The sequence below is a fragment of the Trichosurus vulpecula genome, chromosome 8 (genome assembly GCF_011100635.1).
Source record: "Trichosurus vulpecula isolate mTriVul1 chromosome 8, mTriVul1.pri, whole genome shotgun sequence".
In the NCBI taxonomy this organism is placed as follows: domain Eukaryota; kingdom Metazoa; phylum Chordata; class Mammalia; order Diprotodontia; family Phalangeridae; genus Trichosurus; species Trichosurus vulpecula.
In genome coordinates, this window is record NC_050580.1 from 112,465,209 (window position 1) to 112,487,569 (window position 22,361).

The following is a 22,361-nucleotide window of genomic DNA, read 5'->3' on the forward strand; positions in this document are numbered from 1 at the left end:
TTTACTTTTTTGTCAGTTTGTGTGCAGAATTAGAATTCTTTAAACATTTGATGCAACTCCCTTGTAAATCTCTCTGGTCCTGCCTGTTTTTTTTTTCCCTTTGAGATTTCATTTATGTCTTGTTCAATTTTCTTCTGTAAGGTTAAGTACTTTATTTCTTGTTCTGTGAATCTGAACAATTTATGTTTTGTAAATATCTGACCATTTATTTAGATTGCCAGTTTTATTGGCATATAGCTGGGCAAAATAGCTCCTAATAATCGCTTTTATTTCTTTTTTGGTTGTGAATTCATCTTTTTTTGATACTGGTAATTTGATTTTCTTTTTTAGATAGTGGCATATCTATTTTTAAAATTTCCTGATTTTGTTAATTTTTTTTTTACTTTCAATTTTGTTAATCTCTCATTTGATTTTAAGGATTTCTATTTTATTGCTTAATTGGAGGTTTTCAATTAGTTGGTTTTCTATTTTTTTAATTGCATGCTCAATTGGTTGATCTGCTCTTTCTTAATGAAGAAAGCATTTAGAGATATAAATTTTCCCCAAAGAACTGCTTTGGCTGCATCCTACAAATTTTGGTATGTTACCTCACTGCTGTCCTTATCCCTAATGAAATTTTTATTTCTATATCCTTCAGAATTAAATTATTAAGTTTCCACTTAATTTTTAATTGTTGTTTCAAAGGCCCTTTGGGGTCACTGGGATTTAAAGTAGAGGTAAACAACTTGACTTTGTCTGTAATATAGATTTGAGGTTTGTAAAAGGCATTACATTTATTGTTTTTATCATCACATAACTGCCTGCCCTCCCCACCCTTCCACCACCATGTTAACTCTCACTGTCCAGATGACAAAAAAGAACCAAAATAAGTTAAGTGATTCAGTCTGCCCAGGACCACATTACTATGGTAGTGTCTGAGGCAGGATTCAGGCCCTGATTTCAAATCCAAGGCTTTATAGAATATGGAGTAGGGAAAAAACTCAATGATACCACCCCACTCCTCTCCTGGGTAGAAAATTACCCCCCAAAAACTAGTGACTTACTTCCTAGCATGTGATCATATCCCCAGAGGGAAACTATGTTATCCTCAAGTCCTCACAAGGTTCAAAAAAGATTTGAGAATAACAACCTCCACTTCCCAAACTGGTCTCATTTACCTGGTCAATCCTTAGAAGCTTATTATCAACAGCCAAAATGCCTACTCAGAGTTATATCCAATGACGCTGTTTCCACAAGGGCACCCCCAACAAAAGCAAGATGCATGGCCAATGGTAAGCTAAAGATATCCCTTAAGCCCCCAGAGAAAGGGCCTTGGAGTCAGAAGCATGATCAGGTGCACTGGTAAGGTAGGAAGTACCCAGGATCTTTGGGGATGGAAATATATAGCAACACAATAGAGATTTTCCTTTCTTCTGTTTATTGATCTGCATAGTGATTTAGACCTTCCCCAAATGAGGAGCCCATGCAGTAGGCATCACCCACTTCACAAGGAATGCAAATTTTGTTAAATACTTTTTATAAAAACAAAACTTTTTTTTTAGAAAACTCTCATTTTACTTTTTTAAATTTCACTTATTTTTCTATTTTCTTTATAAAACAGCCATCTCACTAGCAGCTCTTTCCTCCTCATCCAGAAACAAAGGGTGCTCCAGGGGGGCGAGGGGGAGGGACCTCTGGAGGGACAGGGGCTGGAGGCCCAGGGTTACCTCCGAAGGTTCTTCTGGGCCTGTTTTAGTAATGTGTCAAAGTCGACTGAATCAAATTTGCTCTTCACGGGGGCAGGGTCAAACTCCTCCCAGTTGGAGTCTACAAATGCAGAGGGAAAGACTGATCCTGGACAAGTTTGAAGAATGACTGACTCCCCCCACTCCCCATAAGCATGTAGGGATCCAGACACAGCATACCCATCCCACTTTTAGCTTCCCCCCTCCAAAGGCAGACAGTAAAAACCCTGGGCCATGGGTAAAGAGCTCTCAAGTCTATCCCCTGGTCCTTTAGGCCTCAGTTGCCCTCAACGGATGAATGAGTTAAGGTTTGCAAATGCCTCAAGTCTTAACCACAACCCCCCTGGGTCCCCAGTTCTTAGGCCACTAGAATACCACTCACCCAAGTCTGCATAATTCCTCTTGCAGAACTGCCTTCGGCCCCCAAAGCAGAGGTCAAAGGGCTGTTCCCCTGCCCTCCGAAGCTTGTGACCACTCTCGATGGCTGCAAATGCCTCTTCAGCATATCGGTAGGTGACAAAGCCATAGTTGTCACTTAAGGAAAAAGGGGGGTAAGAGAGGGTATAAAGGAGATCCTAAGGGACTGCCTCACTAACCTTCATCTCATCACCCTTTTTTTTGTTTTTGGCAAGGCAATTGGGGTTAAGTGACTTGCCCAAGGTCACACAGCTAGTAAGTGGGTCAAGTGTCTGAGGCCGCATTTGAACTCAGGTCCTCCTGACTTCAGGGCTGGTGCTCTACTCACTGTGCCACCTGGCCACCCCATCTCATCACCCTAAGGATAAGAAACTAGCTGCTTGCAACAGAGTCTCCTATTCTGCATGAAAGGGGCTGGAAGTGGGGTTTGAAGGACGTTCCCCTCCTCTCCAGAACCAATATTTACCCTTCAAAACGGAAGTGGATGGTACATTCTTCAATCTCCCCAAAGACTGAGAATCGGTGTTTCAACTCTGACCGAGTCATGCAGCCTGGAATCTTCCCAATGAAGACCACCCTCCTTTCCTCCTGGATTCAGGTAGGTGGGCACAAGGGAAAGCAAAGAGGTAAGCCGAGATCTCTTTCCCCCCTTTACCCTTAAGTACACTATCCTTAATTACAAACCCAAACATACCTTTCTCCCCACCCCATTACCCTTAACTCACTATTGCACGTTCCTTCTGAAGAATTTTCTGCCTTTGGTAGTGGTCCTGGGAATCATAGTAGTCGTACCTAAGAGGAGAGGAATTGCAGGCTAGGGCGGGCCAGGGACCTGACCAAGGGGAGCCATACTGCCTATGGCAGTTCTTTCTTCTCCATCCCCAGACCCAAGATCTCAACCCTCTGGCTTCACCTATACTCACCTCCTTCTCCTATTGCTCCTCCTACGGGGGGAGGGAGAACGAGACCGGCTCCGAGAACCGGATGAGGATGAAGAAGAAGAAGATGCGGAAGAGGACGAAGAGGAAGATCGCCGCCGAGAGCGTCCCCAGGAATCACAGCTGGACCTAGAGGAGGATCGGGTACTACGGGAACAACGGGACCTGTACCTGGGGGAATAAGAAGACTCTGTACCTTCAGTTAACCTTCCACACCAGTCCTGTCCCTGAGACGTGTCCAAACCACCTTAGCCCACTATGGACGGGCAAAAACCTACATTAAACATCATGTTCTATTCCAGATTCTTGCCTCTATCTCCCCCCTGGTCAATCAATCATACCAGGTAGGTATAATGTGCTAAGAACTATGGATACAAAGAAAAATATGGAAGTCCCTATTCCCAAGGAGTTTACATTCTACCAGGGGATACACTCTCCCCTTCCGTTTTTGTTCCAATTTCCAAACTGTAAAGTAGGGATAATAATATCTAGCCCGCTCCTCCCTCAGGTTTGTTTTAAGGGCAAAATGAGGGCAGATTTAAAAATTTCTGTTTTACTATCAATATCCAAATTAAAAGGGAACCCAAAGCTTCTTATAATGCTCAAGATAAACCAAAAGCTAACACAGAAATTAGAAAAGACAGCGAAAGCTTGAAGGCATTTCTACCAAATTTCCCCATAGAGAGGGGCATTTTCCATTAGCACAGTGTCCAGCACGTAGTAGGTACAAATGCTTGCTGAGAACCTGCCTAATCAGTGGCCCAAGTCTCAGGAGGCATTTCCTAAACACTGACTGGCAGGACAACCTAACTTCCTCAACCCACCCAAGTCAGGTACATATGAGTACAGGTTACACCTCTCATACATTCCCTTCATTTCTCTGCCAATGTTCTAATGCAGGTCCTTATCTCTCACTTGGCCTATACTGTAGTAGCCTTCTGGTGGGTCTCTCTCTGCCTTTAGTCTCTCCCCATTCAAGCCCATCTTCCCTGAAGCTGCCAAAATGATCTTCAAAAAAAAAAACAAAAAACCAAAACCAGTCTGACCCACATCACGCCCCTCTTCAAAAGATTCTAGGATCAAATATGAAATGCTCTGCTTGGCCTTTAAAACCCTTCACAATCTGGCCCCTTCCTACCTTCCAGTCCTCACTTTACTCACCTCCATGTACTTTACAATCCAGTAACACCGGCCTTCTTGCTGTTCCTTTCGTACAAAACTCCCATCTCAAGACTGGAAGAGTCTCCTCCCTCCTAATCACTACCTCTTGCCTTCTTCAAGACTTAGTACAAACCCTACCTTTGCAAGAAGCCTTTCCCAGTCCCCCCAACCCCCTGTGCTACTGCCTTCTCCCTTGCCATAACCTCCATTTTACCCCTTATACATTTTGTATATACATAATTATTTGCAAGTTGTCTCCCCTCTTGGAACGTGAGCTCTTTGAGGGCATGAACTGTTTTTGCTTTTCTTTGTATCCCAAACATTTATTTTCACAATGCCTGACACACAGTAAGCACTTAATAAGTGTCTGTTAATTTGACTTGATCTAAAGTGATCCAATACCCAGTGCTTCTCCAGACAGAAGAGGGATTTAACCAAGCTCACCTGCGCCACCTCTTGGGTGGTGGGGAGATGGACCTGGACCGGGAACGGGAAGGAGAATGGGAGCGGGACCTGGATCTGGATCTGGAGGAGGATGAAGAGGACGAGGAGGAAGATGCCTCACTGGCCCCATTGGAACAGGAGTGGCTGCTTCGGCCTCGCCAACCATGACCTGGGGGGCTGGATGAAGCAATGGCCTTCTGGTAGCAGCGCACTGGCTGCTTGGCCAAAGGCCCAGGGAGAGTCCTAGTGTCATCATTCCGGCCTGGGGAAGCCTCTGGGGACAGCAGCACAGAAGGCTGCTGGGCAGGGGTAGAGGTTGGGGCTGGAGGGGTTGCTTTCAGTTCTTCACTAGTCCTATGGTCCAGCTGCTGTTTCTGGCATGTGGCTGGGCATGCTGGCAAGGCAGCTGAAGGGCCCAGAGAAAGTATAGGTTTAATGGTAATATCCTGATGACGTTTGACATTCCAGCGGGATCCCAACTCAGGCCCTGGGGCCACAGTAGGGCTTAGGATGCAATAGTCATGGTCCCCAGAGCCCACATGAACTGGGCTAGGTCCTGGGACTCGACCTCGGAGCCGAGCTGCAGCTGCACGTTTGGCCTCCATGTTTCCCACTGGCTTCTGCACTCTGTCTTGGGTAGGGGAATCAGGGGACCCTGGCTTGGCCAGTAATGAGACTGCAGCCAGAGGTTTCCAAAGCTGATGAGGTGGAGTGGCAGGTGGGGTCAGGCCTACAGAAAGAGAAACAAAATATAAATGATCCCACCCCCCCATTAACTGCATAACATGTCCAACATGGTTACCTAGCACCAAGTGCTGCAACCCCACATCTAGGAATTGGCTCCTCCTCTCACTCCCATGTCTCATACCTGCTACGTTGGCCAGCTCTGGGGCTTGTAACCGGTCAAGAGGTCGCTTTTCCTGGGAGTTGTCAACCCTGCCAGGAAGAGATGAGAACCTAAAGCCTCGTTCATCTGTGTCCCCCTTGAATTGTCTGTTCTAGCTACAAGTGGGTAAGGATGCAAACAATATCTCTACCATTCCCTCTGTCACCAACTCTTTATGGAACAGGTTGCTTTCTTTTCTGGGACCCTTGTGGAATGAAGGAAGCAGCACCCTCTTCAAATGAATGTCTCAAGACAAGGTAATTAAAGCACAATGTTCTTGGGGAAAGTTGAAAGAAGTGCGTGAAGGAGGAAAGCTCAGCTCTGGGAAGAGGAGAAAAGGGTTTAAGTCAGGGACCATTCTTCCCCCAAGGAGCTGCTAAGGAAGCTACAAGGCTGGCCAAGGGCTTCAGTAATTAAAGTACTTGAGGGAGGTAGAAGGAAAGTAGTATACTATGGGGATATTTGGGAACCCAAGCTTCATGCTATCTCATTCCCACACTACCCCCTCAGCCAGCCCAAGGAGGAGGTTCCTCTCTGTAACCTAAAAAGCAAGGGTTACCTTGGGGAATGTGCTCATCCTGACAAACACTAGCAACCAGAAACTGTGGGGTAACTCCACTTCATACTAACCCTGAGTTTCCTATAGCTAAGGTATCAGCAGGTCCCACTGGAATACACTCCTTTTTGACTGCAAAGAAATCAAACATTATTAATAGCACAAATTAGTGAGTAAAGTCAGGAATTCCAGATCAGAAAATACTCAAGGGAAACTGGGCTTTCCATCAACACAATTTATTCCCATACTGTTCTTCCTTACTCTGTATCGCTATGTGGAATGCTACCTCTTAGGGGCAGGGCCAGGACATAGCCAAGCAAAAGGCCAAAAACATATTACTGAACACTGGCTGAATTTAAAGATGCCCCTCAGCAGGGTGCACTGTTGATGGAGCTATGAATCTGAACCAACTATGGAAAACAGTTTTGAATTATGCTAATAAAGTGAATGAAACGTCCATACCCTTTGACCAATGTTTGACAACTAGATAGCAATTTTACACATTTTAAGTTTAATCTGTATGAACTTTTTCTCCATCACTTTCTTTTTCAGACTTAATCAACAATCTTATCAAGTCTTGAATTTAGGGTCTTGTCAGTTTCCAAAGGGTAAGTGTTTACACTGAAAATGTAACAAATCATTGAGCCAGTCAGTTAGAGCTGGTTCCAGTTTACCCCTACCTTTGATCCAGATATCCAACTGTTAAGCTTATGCGCCAAGGAGGTCAAAGAATAAAAAAAGGTACTATATGTATAAGAATGTTTCTAGTGGTACTTTTGCAATGCACAAGAATTGGAAACAAAGTAGACATTCATTGGTTACAAAATGGCTAATGGAAAATTATTGCACTGAAAGAAACAATAAATAATGATAAAGAGAAACATTGTTTTGCAAAGCAAAATAAGAACCAGGAAAACAGTTATCCACCATAATTAAAGATGTAATAATGCACCTCATTTAAAGAGGTCAGAGGGGCAGCTAGGTAAGCACAGTGGGTAAGCACCAGGCCTGGAGTCAGGAAGAACTGAGTTCAAATATGCATTAGATACTTACTAGCTGTGTGACCCTAGCCAAGTCACTTGACCCTGACTGCCTCCCCAAAAAATAAAAAAATAAAGAGGTTGGGGACCATGAGTAGGAATCATGGCATAAAATGTTAGAACCGAGTGATGTGCTGCCTAGATTTGAACTTACTTTCTCTATATTTTTATTCCTCCTTAAAGGGAGGAGAGATATAGTGGGGAATTATAGATTATGTAAAGACAAAGAGTACCAATAAAAATTTTTTTCTTTAAAGAAATAAAAGCAATCAGAACTAGATTTTGGGGAAAAAATGAAGACTGAGAAGCATGGAAAAACTTCTATGAACTAATGAAGAGTGAAGGTCAACAGAACCCACATAACATTATACATAGGCAACAATTTACATTGTTAAATAGGAACAAAAAAATCCAGAATAATGTGCAATACAAATGACCAAATTAGCCCCCAAAGAAAGGAGAAGTACACCTGCTCCTCATTTTTGTAAAGGTAAGGGAATTACGGGTATGAGTACACTGGATATAATGTCAGACTAGGATGATGTGGTCAGTTTTGCTAAACTTGCCCCACCCCCACTTTTCTGATTCTTTGTTCTAAAAAGTGGTTCTCTGGGTAAGGTAAGTAGAGAGCCCCATATTTGGAAATGAAGGTGATATAAAAACAAACAAAAAAAAACAGTATTATAAAGAATATATAGAATTTAGAATTTAAAGAAATTAAGAAAGAAAATCAACATAGACAAACCAATAAATTTACCCCCCTCTACTACCCACCCTCCCAAAAAAGAAAAGAGAATTGCTGTTCACCTTCCGACTTTTCAAATTGCTCCAGAAGACTGGATAGGTCAGATGCTTCAATACCTACAGCAAGAAAGAGAAGAAAAAATGTGTCCAGTTAGGGTCATTTACTGCAAAAGGACGAGTGTCCACTTCCACTGCCACCACCTCATCTGAGAGGCCCTCAACACCTCCCTCTCAGAATTCCCTACCAAAAAATGAAAAACCTAGTGTGGAAGCAAAGTATAAACTTGCTACATCTCCCTTAACCCAAAGTAGCAGTAGGAGGAGGCCTCCCCCAACCAGAGAACAGGCAGGCAGGGGTCTACCTGTCCCATGGGCACTCACCAATCTCACTGATAAAAGCTTGTACCACATCCTCAGAACCTTGGGGATGAGTGGAAGGCAGAAAGTTGAGTCTCCGAAGTCTGGATGGATGGACACTAGGCATCTTGGCCACTTGGCACTGCTTTGGCACAGGCACAGTGGCATCTGCAGGGACTAATGGTGACTCACTATGCCCACTCTCCTTGGCTCCAGGCTGGATGTTCTGGGGGGCAGAACCTTCTGACATGGGTTGGCCCTTTTGAAGCATGAGCTCCTCAACAGGAACCCCTTTCTTTCTGGCACCTGGGCTCTCTAGGGTAGCCAGCCTGGGTTTTGGTTTAGGGGACAAGGGCCTCAAGGGTTGCTGAGAAACTGGCCCTTGCTTGACCTCTGCTCTTGAAGGTGCTGCCTGAGAAGGTTCCTGGGAAGCTGGCACAAGTTTAGGTGGAGAAACCACAGACATTGCACTGGAGGCAGGTACACTATCACGGGTCCCATTAGAAAAACTGTCAGTAACCTGGGTGGGTGGTGGGATGCTCTGAGCTAGGACAGGAGGTGGTGGTGGTGGTAATGGAGTGGGGGTCACAGCTGGCCAATAAGGAGGCTGTGGGCCTGGACCCCAGCCCACAGGCCCATAAGAATGATCAGAACTATAAGTTGTCACAGGGGCAGGAGGGAGGGCCCAAGGCACAGCAGGGGTACTGGGCAGTGGATAGGCACTGGATGTGCCTGGCACTGGGGGTGGCAAGCAAGGATAGTTAACAGACGGTGGCACAGAGGGATAACAGGGCCAGGAAGGCACTGGGGCAAACTGGGTATAGGAATCAGGAGGCCTTGGGAGACAAGGTGGAGGGAGGGTTGGCAGAAGCAAATCAGGCATTGTCTGTCCACTAGAAGAAATCGGCACCATGGATGGCATTCCTGGCCCACCTGGACATGGGGGCATCGTGGGTGGCAGAGCTGGAGGCATGGGAATTGTCAGGGGAAGACTCACTGTGGGAGGCCGAGCTGGGGGCATGGGTGCTGCAGGAGGCACAGCTGGGGGAATGGATGTTGTGGAGGGCACAGATTGCCTCACTAGAGATGTATGTTTGGCTGGCAATGGGAGGTCAGTCTCAGGGGAAGCCAAGCTGGAGGGCATGGAACCTGCAGGCAGCTTAGGCCCTGGCTTCTGGGCTGTCCTCTGCCTGGCCATGCCAGGGGCACTGGGTCTTGAAGGTACCTCAAGGCTTTGCTGCTCAGCTGTCTTGGAGGGAACAATGAGGCATGGGATCTCTGCTAACTCCGTAGGTGTCTCCTTGATGCTGGGCCACTTCCCAGCTGGGGTTTGGGGCTCTGGCACTTGCTCGTCGGCTTGGCGCTGCTGCCTTCGCTGCCAATACTCTGACAGGCTCAAAGGTCGGGGTTTGGCTTCCTGGGGCCCAGTGTTAGCATTGCATTCTGCCTTCGAGGAGCTCACGACCCCCTCACTTTGGGGGTTAGTGAGGCTTGGCTCTGGGGTCTGTGACTGGTCACAATTCCCTGAGGCCAACGACATCTCAGCATTGCTTGAGCACAGGGTCAGTGGCTCCTCTTTGGCCAGGTCAGACTGTCCAACGGGACTCAGTGAGGCAGAGTCAGGCTCTGCTGAGTCTGGTTTTCCTACACTCAACATCACTTTGGGTTCAGCCACCCTGGGCCGGGGCTTTCTACGACTACAGGATGACTGGGCCACTTTGGAGACCCCTTCCAGGGTCTGTTCTGAGGACTGGCTATCAGGGGTGGACTGACTTCGGGAAGAGGACCTGAGCTTTCGAATATAGCTCCTGTCTCCATCCCTATCTGGCAACAACAGAGATTCATTCTTCTTTCTCCGACTCCTGTGGCCCCTTTGGCTTTTCTGCGTATCTGAAGACACATCTGTAGAGGGTCCTTTGGGGCCATCAACAGATGCTGCCATCACTTCATCAGCAGGCAGGACTGGACATGTTGGCTCCTCTCTTCCACCTTCAGTAATGCCTGGGACTATTGGCTCAGCTTCCAGGTCAGACTCTAGCAGCTGCTGAGTAAGGTCAGTCTCCAACTCTTCCATGGGCTGGCCTGGAGGAGGGAGATGGCGCAGGACCACTGGAATCTCCAGAGCCTCACCAGACATAGACCCTTGGCCTAGGATCTCCACAACCATGCCCCCTTCAGCCAGCATCAACTCTTCGGTCTGTTCCTCATGCTCATCCCCAGGGGAATCCAAACAAACTGTGAGATTTGGCAAACAGTATGGATGCATGGCCCGTATGAGCTCACTTAGAGAGGAGATGCTTTCATCTCCAACTGGAGCAGCCTCCTCTTCCTCCTCTTCTGGGCAGGCCAGGTGCATAGGGAAGTCTTCAGTGTCATCTACAGAGGGGCCCACTGTTGTGATTCTATCTCTGCCGAGTCTGGCATCCTCTTCCTCCTCTCCATCACTGCGCTGCAGGGGGGAAAGCTGACCCCATCGGGGCCGAGATCTTGGAGTCTTCCATCCTGGGATCTTTGGGGAAGAGGTCTCCAAGAAGGGAGATGGGGGCAAGTCCCAGGAGGAATCAGAGAGACACATCTCAACCTACAAGAGGAGGGGAAAAGTGATATTAAGTCAGATGAAGGAGGAAAGGGGAGGTCACCGGAACTGAGGAGCAATCTCTCAGATTTGGTAGAAAGGGCTTAAGAAGACTCAGGGTGCTTACCCTTGGATGGCTTTTGTTACAAGGATACTACATGAGATTCAGGAGACCTGGGAGTCTATTCCAAGCTCTGCCAATTACCAAGATTGTGATGTAGGGCAAATTACTCTTTCTGCTAGAGTTTTCATTTCTCAAAAAAATAAGGGTGTTGGCTAGTCTTAAAGGATCCTTCTAGCTCTGATTCTAAGCCAGATCCGGGCCTTTCCAGATTTGACCAAATGATTCCCCATTGGGCCCCAGGTGCTCCTCCAACTCACTTTACTTACCCTGCCAATAGTAGGAGTCATACTGCGGGTTTTGGGCCCCCACTGGTCATCCACATCACTTTCCGGGGACGATCGAGAAAAACCCAGCAGTTTGTGTAACTAAAGGGGTATAAAGAAAGCCAATCACTCCCTGGTGGGGGCGGGGGAGGAAGAAGTCAGGGTAACAGTCACCAGGGAACCAATCACTCTAGACCTGTTTTCTTCTGCCACTACAGCTGCCCCCACCCCCACTTCTGTGGTCCATCCCTGCCAAGAACAGATAATGAAGCTATCAACTGATATTACTTGGCTCAGATTCAGAGACCAGGACCCTGTGGGAACACAGGGCTAAATCTGTCATGAAATGGCCCACAATGAGATTAGACACACAATCCCAACTACTACCATTTGTTCTAACCATGGAGCAACACACCCAACGCCCTAACAGCCCAACACTGACCGAGGCGCTCTCCCGAGGAGATACAAGCAACTCCGAGTCAGGAATGGTGTCAAAGGGGGACGGATTCTCAGAGTCAGCATTGTCAAGTATCTCAGTGAGGGCTGTGAGCAGAGACACTTCATTCTGGTCCTCCGAGGTCACCTTGCTCTGCTCCCAAAGAAAAAAGGGACAGAGTAGGTTATAACCAGCTAGTCACTGAGAAGGTACAAAGCTGAATGCTCATGTGTGACATGTTCCCCGAGTCAGTCACTCATGGATTCCAAGTGATTCACTTCCCCTGCCTCCCAAGTTAGCCCACTAATGAATGAATGAACATTACAGGAACAGATGCAGACGGGTCTGAGAACAAGGACTCTCAGGTTCTATTCCTGCCATTTCTCCTCTATAGCCACACACTCATCCCTCTATCACTTGGAACCAATCACTACAGACTCCAGACTGGGGTTCTTAACCTCTGTAGCATCACTGACCCATCTGGCAAGCTGGTGAAGCCTGCTGAAGACCTTTCTCAGAATAATACTTTTAAATGAATAAAATACACAGGATTACAAAGGAAAGCGATTATATGGAAATTGCTATCAAAATGTTTTTCAAAACAAATTCATAGACTCCAGAGTTTAAGAAGCCCTGCTCTAGATCTTTTCCTGCCTCCCTCTAGAAAATGGGCCACCCTCCTAAACCCTGAGGTCCATCCCTGCCAAACGCAAATATCAAATAACCAAATGAACTTGCATATCCAAAGTACACAAAACATACTTTGTTTCAGCCTCTTACTTCTCTATACTTCCATGTGAGCTCTCTCTCTTGGACCCAGGTGACCAAGGCACAGAAGGACCATGAGAAGAGTGCTGTCTCAAGTCCAGAGACAAGGAACCTTGGAAACTTAGCAAGCTCCTTCCTAAAGCCCTTGTTCTATCATAAGCCAATTTCCTCTACTCTCTGGCCCCCTGGGGGTGGAGTTCCTCCTCTCCCTGAAACCACCCCTCATAGCCCACCTCTCCAACACCACTCAGGTCTTCAATGATGGAGATGATAGAGGCATCCATATAGCTTGCCATGGTCTCCAACAGGACCTCGTTCTGTAGGAACATCTCTTCTTCATCTCCTGCTTCATCGTCTCCATCCAGGTCAAAAAGATCATCCTGGCACAGGCTAAGGAAGTCAGTCTCCTCTTCCTCCTCCTCTTCCAGCAGGACCTGGGAAACAAGAAAGACAGTTGGCCATAGGCCACCTATCTCTTCTTCCCATAGGTAGCCGTTATCTTTTTGTTCTTCTGAGCATGAGAAGGGAATAATGGAAGCAAAAAAAGGGGTGGAGGAAATGTATCTCATCGGATAGATACTGGGACCACTAAGCTAGAGCACAAAGGAGTGGGTTAGAGGCTAGAGGGCAAGGTGAGATTGTAAATGGCCTCAGACTACTTTCTTTTTAGTTACGACTACTTTCTATAGGCAACGTGATCAAGGACGGATTCTGGGCAGGGTCATAACATGATCAGAGTGACATCTGGATTAGACAGCTGGTCTGTGGAAGAGGGATTGAGAGCAAAGGAACCACTAACTTGAGGTTATATTAATAATCTAGCCTCTCCCTTTCCTACTATCTGAAACAAAGTCTACTATCCCCTCAAGACCACCTCTGGGAGACTTTGGTGGACTCTCCCTTCTCCAAACACCTCTAGAACTTATCATATATGTTCATTGTGTATTTCAGAACAACTTGTTAGCACATATTACGTAACTTTTCATACAATGATGTCTGGGCTCCTAATGGAATTTCTTTGTTGTTGCCCCCACAACCACCTTCCCACCCCCTGCAAAGGGCTAGACACACAGCAGGCATCAAGGAAGAAGAACAGTGTGGTATAATGGGAAAAGCACTTAACTTGAGATGCACAAGAGGAGGTTTCTACTGTAACTGTGCTGTCCTTGGTAAGCTACTATACCCTCACGAAACTTCAATTTCTTCAACTGCGCAACAGGGATAATACTTGTATTGTCACCTGAGATGGCACCTCTAAAATGTCATTACTCTGTGTGATGTGACTCTGAAGGAACTGACACAAAATGACCCCTTGATTCCAGAGGTCACAAAAGAGCCTGAGAAAGGCAGGAAGATCAGTGTGTAGTTCGGAGGCTTTGGACTTGACACACCCCAAACTTCCCTGGGAAGGAGCAGACACAGTCCTTGTCAGCCTCATTAGGTAGGAGTCACCAGTCTGGGCCTGCTGTGGGCGTGGGTGAGGACTCTTAAGGGAGTCAGGCTGGGCCAAATGGATGGGCATCTTCTGCTGCTCTGTTGGAGGAGTAGATGCCAAGGCCAGGGGGAAATTAAGCAGATTCTCCCTGCTGGGGTGTTTTATGCCTCTTCATGAGCTCCCTGTCTATCTCCCACCACCACATACAAGTTGTGTTTCCCCATCTCTAACTGGGGAGGACTAAGTGGCCCTAGAATGAGAGGGAGAAAGAATGAATAGGAGGGATGGGGACTTAAGGGAAGCTACAAGCATAGGGTAATCAGCCATTAGACACTAAACTCCTCCCAGCCCTCCAAAAACCTGTAATTAGGGCTACCTGCTGAATCTTGGGTTGGGATCTCAGCTGGTTCAGCAAACACTCCCAGGGTGAGTTCTACCTGTACTTCATCACCACCCAGAAAACTTCTGCCGCAGCCCCCCAGCCAGCAGATTCCATTCCCAGCACAAATACTCACTCATCCTCACGTCATCCTGGGTACCTCTGGGCCACAACCTATCCCAAACCATTTCAACTACTTTCTGGAACCACCCCCCTCAATGCCAATAACAGCTCACATTTAAAGTCTGCAAAGTAGCTTTCTCAAAACAACCCTGTGAGGTAAGCAATCTAAGTGTTATCAACATTCCACCCAAAAGGAAACCGAGGCTCAAACCCATGTTTTCTGACACTTTCCACTTTGACAATGGTTCCTCTAAACAAAGGAGAAGAAAGTTGGCAATCTAAGGCAACCCCTTCCCCACTTCCCATCTTGTGATCCCCATCAACTTCAACACTGATTAAACACATAGCACCCACAGAACACTGTTTTAGGTACTGGAGGGAATACAAAAATTAAACAATATATTAGTTCTGCCATCTTGAAGCTTATGGTTTAGTAAATTGCTGTTTATTTGATCCTAAGGGGCCCCTGTGATACCAATTTTTCTTCCCTCTCCCATCTATTCCCAGTACCTATCAGCAAGATGTGTTTATTTCAACAGCCAGCTGTCCTAGGAAACAAACTGGGAAAAGAGGAAACACTGTATCACATTAAATACAGGCTAGGTACCAAGCCTGTGGGGCCTGAGTTCAAGCTAACAAACATTAATCCTCAACCAGCAAGACTGGGTTAAAAGGACAAAAATTAAATTGTCCCTACTCTTAAGGAGCTTACCTCAGACCAGCCACTTCTCCAGTTTGCCTCAGGGACTCAAAATAACAAGCCTCCCCTTACTGATAAAGGATTTGAAAGACAAGAAAACTCCTGACATAAGAGGACCCCAAAGTCCTATAAAGTCCACTATGCCAGAGATTTGGGGAGGGTGAGAGACCAAGCACCTTTTTTTAAGAGGGAGCCTTTGCCTCCAAAAGACCAAAGAACTGCCTCTTAGCAGTGGAAGAAAGGGAGGGGAAGAGGGCCAGAAAGTTCCATCTGTGACCCCCTGAAACTGACACCCACTGGGGGAAAGAGGTCACTCACTCAGAATCATGCCCATTCCAGAGCAGACACCGCAGGTGCCTATGACTCACTCCTGCACCACCCCCAACTGAAGAGAAGACTTCAAGCCTAAACCTTGCTCCTTCCCTAAGCCAAGGGCAGTGGGTGCCCCACACTTCCATACCGGGGTAACCCTCTCCCAGCAGGATGGAGCCCAGAATCCTTAAGCACATCTGGAAAAACCCTTCCTTCTCGCAGCTGCCTAGAAGAATGCATCAAGATAAATTTTCGGGGGGTGGGGGATGGAGGAGGCCTCTCAGGCTACATAGCTCAAGACCCCCCACCCCACCCCACCCCCACCCCCAGCCCAGGAAGGGGGGGCCACAAGGCTAGCGTCTAGGGGAGGGACCTGCGGGCCAGACACACCCAGTTCCAGGCAGCATGGCCTCAGCGCCGGCCCCCGCAGCCGATAAGCCGCCCGGCTGCCGGAGTAGGGGGGGGGGGAGTGCGGACAGGGGGCCACGTGGACAACCCCCCATCCCCCGCCCCACGTGGACTGCGTCCACCCCGGCTGTATCCCCGCGCCGGGCCCAATCCACGTGGATGCGGGGACTGCAGTGAGGACAAGAAGGGGGAGGGCTGGGCGGGGATCAAGTTCTCCCGGGAAAATTGTTCACCCCTCCCTCCACACGCAGACCCCCACATGGCCAAGAAAAAACTGGGGCTCGGCGACGGGAAGGGGGTCTCACTTCAAGAGGACCCCAGCCCCCCAGGGCTCGGGGTTCCTAAAGGCTGCGGGGGAGGGAGAGCTGCAGAGGATGGAAAGAGGGCGGTGGGGCCAATCCACTGCCCCCCATGTCCCAGCACCCCCATCCTTCCCCCTTCCCCCGTCCAACCTCAAAGACCCGGCTCTGGCCCTGGATAAGCGGGGTCTGCAGCTCCTCCAACCTCCCTGCCCCCGCTCCCATCTTTGAGACAGTGGCTTTTTCAAGCTTAAGGAAGCCTCACGCACTGAGAGCAAGGTTGCCCCCTCCTCCCAAATGCCGTTCTCCGGTTGCCTCCACCGTCCCTCCTTCCCCACCCCAGCTCTGGGAGCTTCCACGTGTCACCGCCCGGCATGTGCCGATCTGCCTCCTCCCGGCCGCCCGCCCGGCTCTCACCTGCTGCCGGCCCCTAGGGTTCTCCGCGGCTCCTGGGGGCGCTGGGCTCCGGTTGCTACACCCACGCTTGCCGCCGTGCATCCCGCCGCCAGGGCCTGGTCCGGGGCCCCCTCCTGGGGGCGGCGCAGCACCGTCTTCCAGTCCCCGGCGCGCCGCCATCTTGGCCCCAGAGCGCGGCTCTGAAGCACTAGCGCCGCCTCGCCCTACCGGCTGTGGAGGCGAAGAACTACAATGCCCAGAAAGCTGAGAGAGACTACAACTCCCAGTGGACCCGGCGGAGAACCCGCTTCTGCCCCGGAGTGGGCGCGCGGGCACTTTTGGGATTTGTAGTTGTTCCTGAGCTTAGGCTAGGGGACTTGTGCCGGGCTGGCCAGGGAGGAGTAGAGTTGCTGCCAAAAAAAAAAAATAAAAAATTGAGCCTTGACATCCCCTGAGCCTTTCCCCACCTCTTGGATCACTATGTCCTCAAAGTCATGGAATCCCAGAGTTCGAAGGGACCTTAGAATCCCTTCAACTAGTCCAACCCATATGGGAATAGGGATCCCCTCTACAGGTGGCCTCCAGCTTCTGCTTGGAGACTCCCCGTGGAGGGGGACCCACTATCTCCCGAGGCATCCTCGGCCACTTTTGGACAGCTTTCTAATGTTGTTTGGAGCTGCAATCTGCTCGCTCTAACCTCTGGGGCCAAGCAGCGTAAATCTAATCACTGTTCCCCTTGACAGCCCTTCAGATACTTAAAGACGATTCTCAGTCCCCTCTCCCTTACTTACCTTCTTCAGGCTCAACATTTCCACTAACTTTTAATTATCTAAGTGTGACTTGGTGACCAGTCTTCTCACCTGCCTGGTCACGGTCCACTGGACTTATCATAGTCCTTACTAAAGTGTGTCTGACCAGAGTCTATAGAACAATCTCCTTCCCCTTTCTGCACACTATGACATTGATCGAAATCCCAAATCCTAGAACTTCTTTGTTATCCTCACACATACTCTCCCTCAAACCTGAGACTCTTCTCAAATCCAGTATCTACCCCTACCCTATGCAACCCCATGATTCATCTTCCAAAACAGGGCTTCATTCTGGTCAGAACCTGCTCAGAAACTTTCGGTGGCTTTTCATTGCCCACAGGATAAAGAACAAACCCCAGATCTCGAACCATATGTCCTGGAGACTAAAAGTGAACTCCTTATATTTCCCCCCAACCCTCTCCTCTTCCTAACTTCTCTCATATTTCCACCATATTTCCAAGGTGGTCAAAGCGACCACCTTGACTCCCTTCTCTCACCTCCTATATCCAATCCATTTACTAGTCTTATGTAATAACCCCTCTTCTTTCCTCTGAAACTTCCACCACCCTGGTCCAAGCCCTCTTGCTTTGATTATTGCAATAGCCTTCTGGTTGGTCTCCTTGACTCAAGTGTCTTCCCACTTCAGTCCATCCTCCACTCAGATGTCAAAGTGATTTTTCTAAAGCAGAGTGCTGACCAAGTTATTTCCCCTTCGGTGGTTTCCTATTATCTTTAGGATCAAATATAAAATCTTTTATTTGGCTTTCCAGATCTTTACAACTTGGTCCCTTCCTGGCTTTCCAGTCTTCTTACATATTACACCCCTCCACACTTTCTAAAATTCAATGATATTGACCTCCTTGCTGCTCCTTGCACATGACACTCTATCTCTCAAATCTCTACCTTTTCACTGGCTGTCCTCATACCTGGGATTCTTTCTCTCCTTGTGTCCTCCTCCTGGTTTCCCTGGCTTCCTTCAAGTCTCAGCTCAAATCTTACTGTCTACGATAAGCTCTTCCAGGCCTATCTTAACGCTAGTGCCTTCCTTGTGGGATTATCTCCAAATTATTTTGTATATATCATCACTCTCTCTCTCCTTCTTATTCTCGATGTCTCTCTTTTTCTCTCTCTCTCTCTATATACACACATGTATATGCATGTATGTATGTACACATATAACATGTGTATACATATATATGTACATGTATGTATATGTATGTGTGTGTTTATATATATAATGTACAGATCAACATGTCACATCTTATACCAAAATAAGGTCAAAATGGGTATAAGATTTAGACATAAAGCAAATCAAGAAAGCATGGAAAATTTTACCTGTCTAATCTATGGATAAAGGGAGGACTTATGATCAAACAAAAGATAGAATCAAGAGAAATAAAATAGATAATCTTGATTACATTAAATTAAAAAGTTTTGGGGATAGCTAGATGGCACAGTGGATAGAGTGCTGACCTGGAGTCAGGAAGACTCATTTCCTGAGTTCAAATCTGGTCTCAGACATTTAATAGCTGTGTGACCTTGGGCAAGTCACTCAACCCTGTTTGCCTCAGTTCCTTATCTTGTAAAATGAGCTGAAGAAGGAAATGGCAAACCACTTCAGTATCTTTGCCAAGAAAACTGCAAATGAGGTTACAAAGAGTCAGATGTGACTGGACAGCAACAACAAAAAGATTTTACACAAACAAAATCAATGCAGCCAAGATTAGAAGGAAAGCAGGAAAGGGGGGCAGGGGGAATTTTTTTACAGCAACTTTCTTTGATAATGGCCTCATTTCTCAAATACATAGGGAACTGAGCCAAATTTATAAAAATACAAGTCATTCCCCAATTGATAAAATGGTCAAAGGATATGAACAAGCAGTTTTCAGAAAAAGAAATCAAAGCTATCTAGAGCCATATGAAAAAAATACTTTAAATCATTATTGATAGAGAAATGCAAATTAAAACAACCCTGAAGAACCACCTCATACCTATTAAATTGGCTAACATGACAGAAAAGGAAAATGACATATGCTATAGGGGATGTGGGAAAAATGAGACAGTATTGTACTCTTAGAGTTGTGAACTAGTCCAACCATTCTGGAGAACAACTTGGAGCTATGCCCACAGGGCTAGAAAACTCTGCATACCTTTTGACCCAGCAATACCACTGCTAGGTCTGTATCTCAGAGATCAAAGAAAAAGGAAAAGGATCCATATATAAAAAAATATGTATAGCAGTTATTCATTGAGGGGATGCCCATCAGTTGGGGAATGGCTGAACAAATTGTGGCATATGATATTGTGATATAAGAAATGACAAGAGGGATGGTTTCAGAAAAACCTGGGAAGACTTACATGAACTGATGCAAAGTGAAGTGAGCAGAACCAGCAAACATTGTACACAATAACAGCAATATTATACAGTGATCAACTGTGAATGACTTAGCTATTCTGATCAAAACAATGATTGAAGATAGTCCCAAAGGACTTATGATGAAAAACATTATCCACCTCCAGAGAGAGAACTAATGAAGCACAATTTTTTTCACTTTTTAAATTTTTCTTGCTTTTATTTTGCAAACATAGCTAATGTGGAAATGTTTTGTATAATTTCACATGTATAATTGATATCACATTGCTTGCCTTCTCAATGGGCGGGGGAGGGGCAAGAGAGAGGGAGAGAATTCAGAACTCAAAACTGTTAAAAAATGAATGTTAAAAATAAAAAAGATTGTGAGCTCCCTGAGGGTACAGACTATTTTAGCTTTTCTTTTTTTTCCCCAGGTCTCACATACAATGCAGAGGCACTTGGTAAATAAATGTTTGTTGACTTGGTTTGAATTGAGTGATCCAATCATTTAATGCTGATCTCCAAAGTCTAGTCCTATTCTACCAATCTCCCTCTTCTGTGACTTTGCTCCCATACCTGAAACTCTCTCCCTCCTCACCTTTACCTCTTGGTCCCTGGCTTCATTTGAAGCAGTTTAATTGTATCTTCTATCAGAGTCCTTTCTCAATCCACCCACTGCTGGGGCTTAGCCTCTGAAATTCTTCCATTTAGACGACATAGACATATTTACATATCTAGATTGTAGGTACAATTTCTGTCTATTGTTTCCCCATTAAAATGTGAGCTCCTTGTAGGCAGGGATCATGTTTTTGTTATTCGTATTCTTAACACTTAGCATGGTTTGGAACTCCAAGCGCAACATTCTATCCAGCATGCCACCTAGCTGCCCAACATAGGTCCTATGCAAATATTGGTTCCTTAAGGTAAGCATTATGGATGCTATGGCTCTCATTGAAGCCCAAATCCCTTAACTTCTTTGTTATCCTCATACATGGCCCCTTAGGCCTCTTTTATTTTTTACTGAATAAATATATTTAATTTTAAAATTGAATTTCTGTATATTTGAGAGACAGCATGGAATAATGGAAAGAGCACCAGACTTAGGAGTCAGGGGACCTGTGTTCAGATTCTGGCTTGGACACTAAATACGTGACCGTAACAATTCATTTTACCTTTTCTAGCCTCAGTTCCTCATCTGTAATAATATTTGCACTACTTTCCTCTGCTCTACAAGATTATAAACTCCTTGAGGGCAGAAATGTCACTTATCTTTGTTTTTCCAGAGTCTAAATATAGACTTGTTCATTATAGGTCCTTAATCAGTGTTTCTCAAATTGAGTTAAATTGGGTGGGCAGACCTAGGATGATGAAAGGTATAGCTGAGACTTAAAGTCCTTTAGCCATACAGAGAAAAACTGAGTTTAGAAACTAGTTAGCAAGAATTAGTTTTAAAATAAGCTATTATAACCACCCTCTAATACAATTTCTTTGACTCCTTCAAATCCTAGTTCTTACTCTGCAGAGAGAAACCTCTAAGGAGGGTGTTGTTGTTATTTAGTCACATCCAACCCTTCATGACTCCATGCAGTGGTTTGCCATTTGCTTCCCCAGTTCATTTTACAGATGAGGAAACTGAGGCAAACAGGGGTAAGTGACTTGCCCAGGGTCACACAGTTAGTAAGCATCTGAGGTCAGATTTGAATTTAGTTCTTCCTGACATCAGGGCCAGCACTCTTCACACTAGCTGCCTCCAGAAGGAGGGTAGTAGTTGGGTAAGGGGGCAAGGACAATGAGTCTATCAGTCAGTCAATAAACATTTATTAAGTGCCTACTCTGCTGAGCACTGTGCTAAGTGCTAGAGACTGTCTGTGCCATTAAGGAACTTACAACCTAATAGAAGAGGACCACACACAAAAGGAAGCTGAAAAAGGAAGGGCGGGGGTGGGGGGGGGGAAGGTACCTAATGTGAGGACATAGGGAAAAGTCATCAAAGTCCCAAGAAATGAGATGTTCTGAGCTGAGCTCCCCACCTTAAATGGAGATTTTGGAGTTTATGACTCCACCCTCCAATCAGAAGGACCAGAGGGTGGTGATGAGGTAGAGTACCAAAGCTGATGAGATCTTACTGGATACTGAGGATTTCCCAATAATGAGCTTCCTAAGGTTGAGGTGGGGGATAAATCAATCATCATTAACAAGCATTTATTAAGCTTCTAGTCTTGGAATCAGAGAATTAGGTTCACATCCAGCCTTTTAACATTTACTAGCTGTGTGATCCTACTCCATGGAGATGTGAGATCAAATGACATAATGGATACATAGTGTTTTGTTAACTTTAAAGCCTATATGCATGTGAGCTAATATTATTGCTATTCTCATCAAATGTTTCCTGAGCTTCAGCAGTGTACAGAGTACACAGTGAGGGAGAGCACTGAGCCAATCAGGGGCTGACCCTTGAGGGGACTCCTACCATGGTCTGATTGGAGGGACTGGACCTAGGGATTCAAAAATATCAAAGCAACACATATTGACTGTGTGCATGGAGGAAACAAGCTACAAAGACATAGATATTTATCTTTCCTCCACTCAGGGGAGTTGACAGACTACTTTAGTCCCATTGAACTGTGACCTCCTCGAGAGCAGGGACTGTTTCTTGTGTTTCTTTATACTCTCAACACAAGGACAGCTAGGTGGCACAGTGGGTAGAGTGCTGG

The 22,361-nt window shown here is 46.4% G+C and overlaps 1 protein-coding gene across 2 annotated transcripts; it reads right to left on the reverse strand.

Moving 5' to 3' along the window:
* Window positions 1–1,404: 1,404 nt before the first annotated feature.
* On the reverse strand, window positions 1,405–16,730 carry PPRC1 (PPARG related coactivator 1). 2 transcript variants are annotated; one of them, XM_036736845.1, is made up of 14 exons: window positions 16,507–16,730; window positions 12,667–12,867; window positions 11,672–11,818; window positions 11,233–11,331; window positions 8,292–10,848; window positions 7,974–8,027; window positions 6,201–6,258; window positions 5,553–5,620; window positions 4,685–5,414; window positions 3,065–3,250; window positions 2,867–2,933; window positions 2,608–2,729; window positions 2,107–2,258; window positions 1,405–1,806 (listed from the first exon to the last, which is right to left on the reverse strand). In XM_036736845.1, exons 1-14 carry the CDS (start codon window positions 16,663–16,665, stop codon window positions 1,703–1,705), a joined length of 4,704 nt encoding a protein of 1,567 aa, XP_036592740.1. In that variant the 5' UTR covers window positions 16,666–16,730; the 3' UTR covers window positions 1,405–1,702. The 2 variants fall into 2 exon arrangements, with proteins under 2 accessions (XP_036592740.1, XP_036592741.1); XM_036736846.1 differs by having other exon boundaries at window positions 1,411–1,806; window positions 3,065–3,244; window positions 16,507–16,665.
* Between the last annotated feature and the right edge of the window lie 5,631 nt (window positions 16,731–22,361).

Excerpts from the sequence above, each read along its gene's own strand:
- PPRC1 (XM_036736845.1), bottom strand. The coding sequence starts at position 16,665 with ATGGCGGCGCGCCGGGGACTGGAAGACGGTGCTGCGCCGCCCCCAGGA. Across the intron at positions 6,259-7,973 it reads GCAATTTGAAAAGTCGGAAG|TCAAAAAGGAGTGTATTCCA; the intron begins GTGAACAGCAAT and ends ATTTCTTTGCAG. Across the intron at positions 1,807-2,106 it reads GAGGAATTATGCAGACTTGG|ACTCCAACTGGGAGGAGTTT; the intron begins GTGAGTGGTATT and ends CTGCATTTGTAG.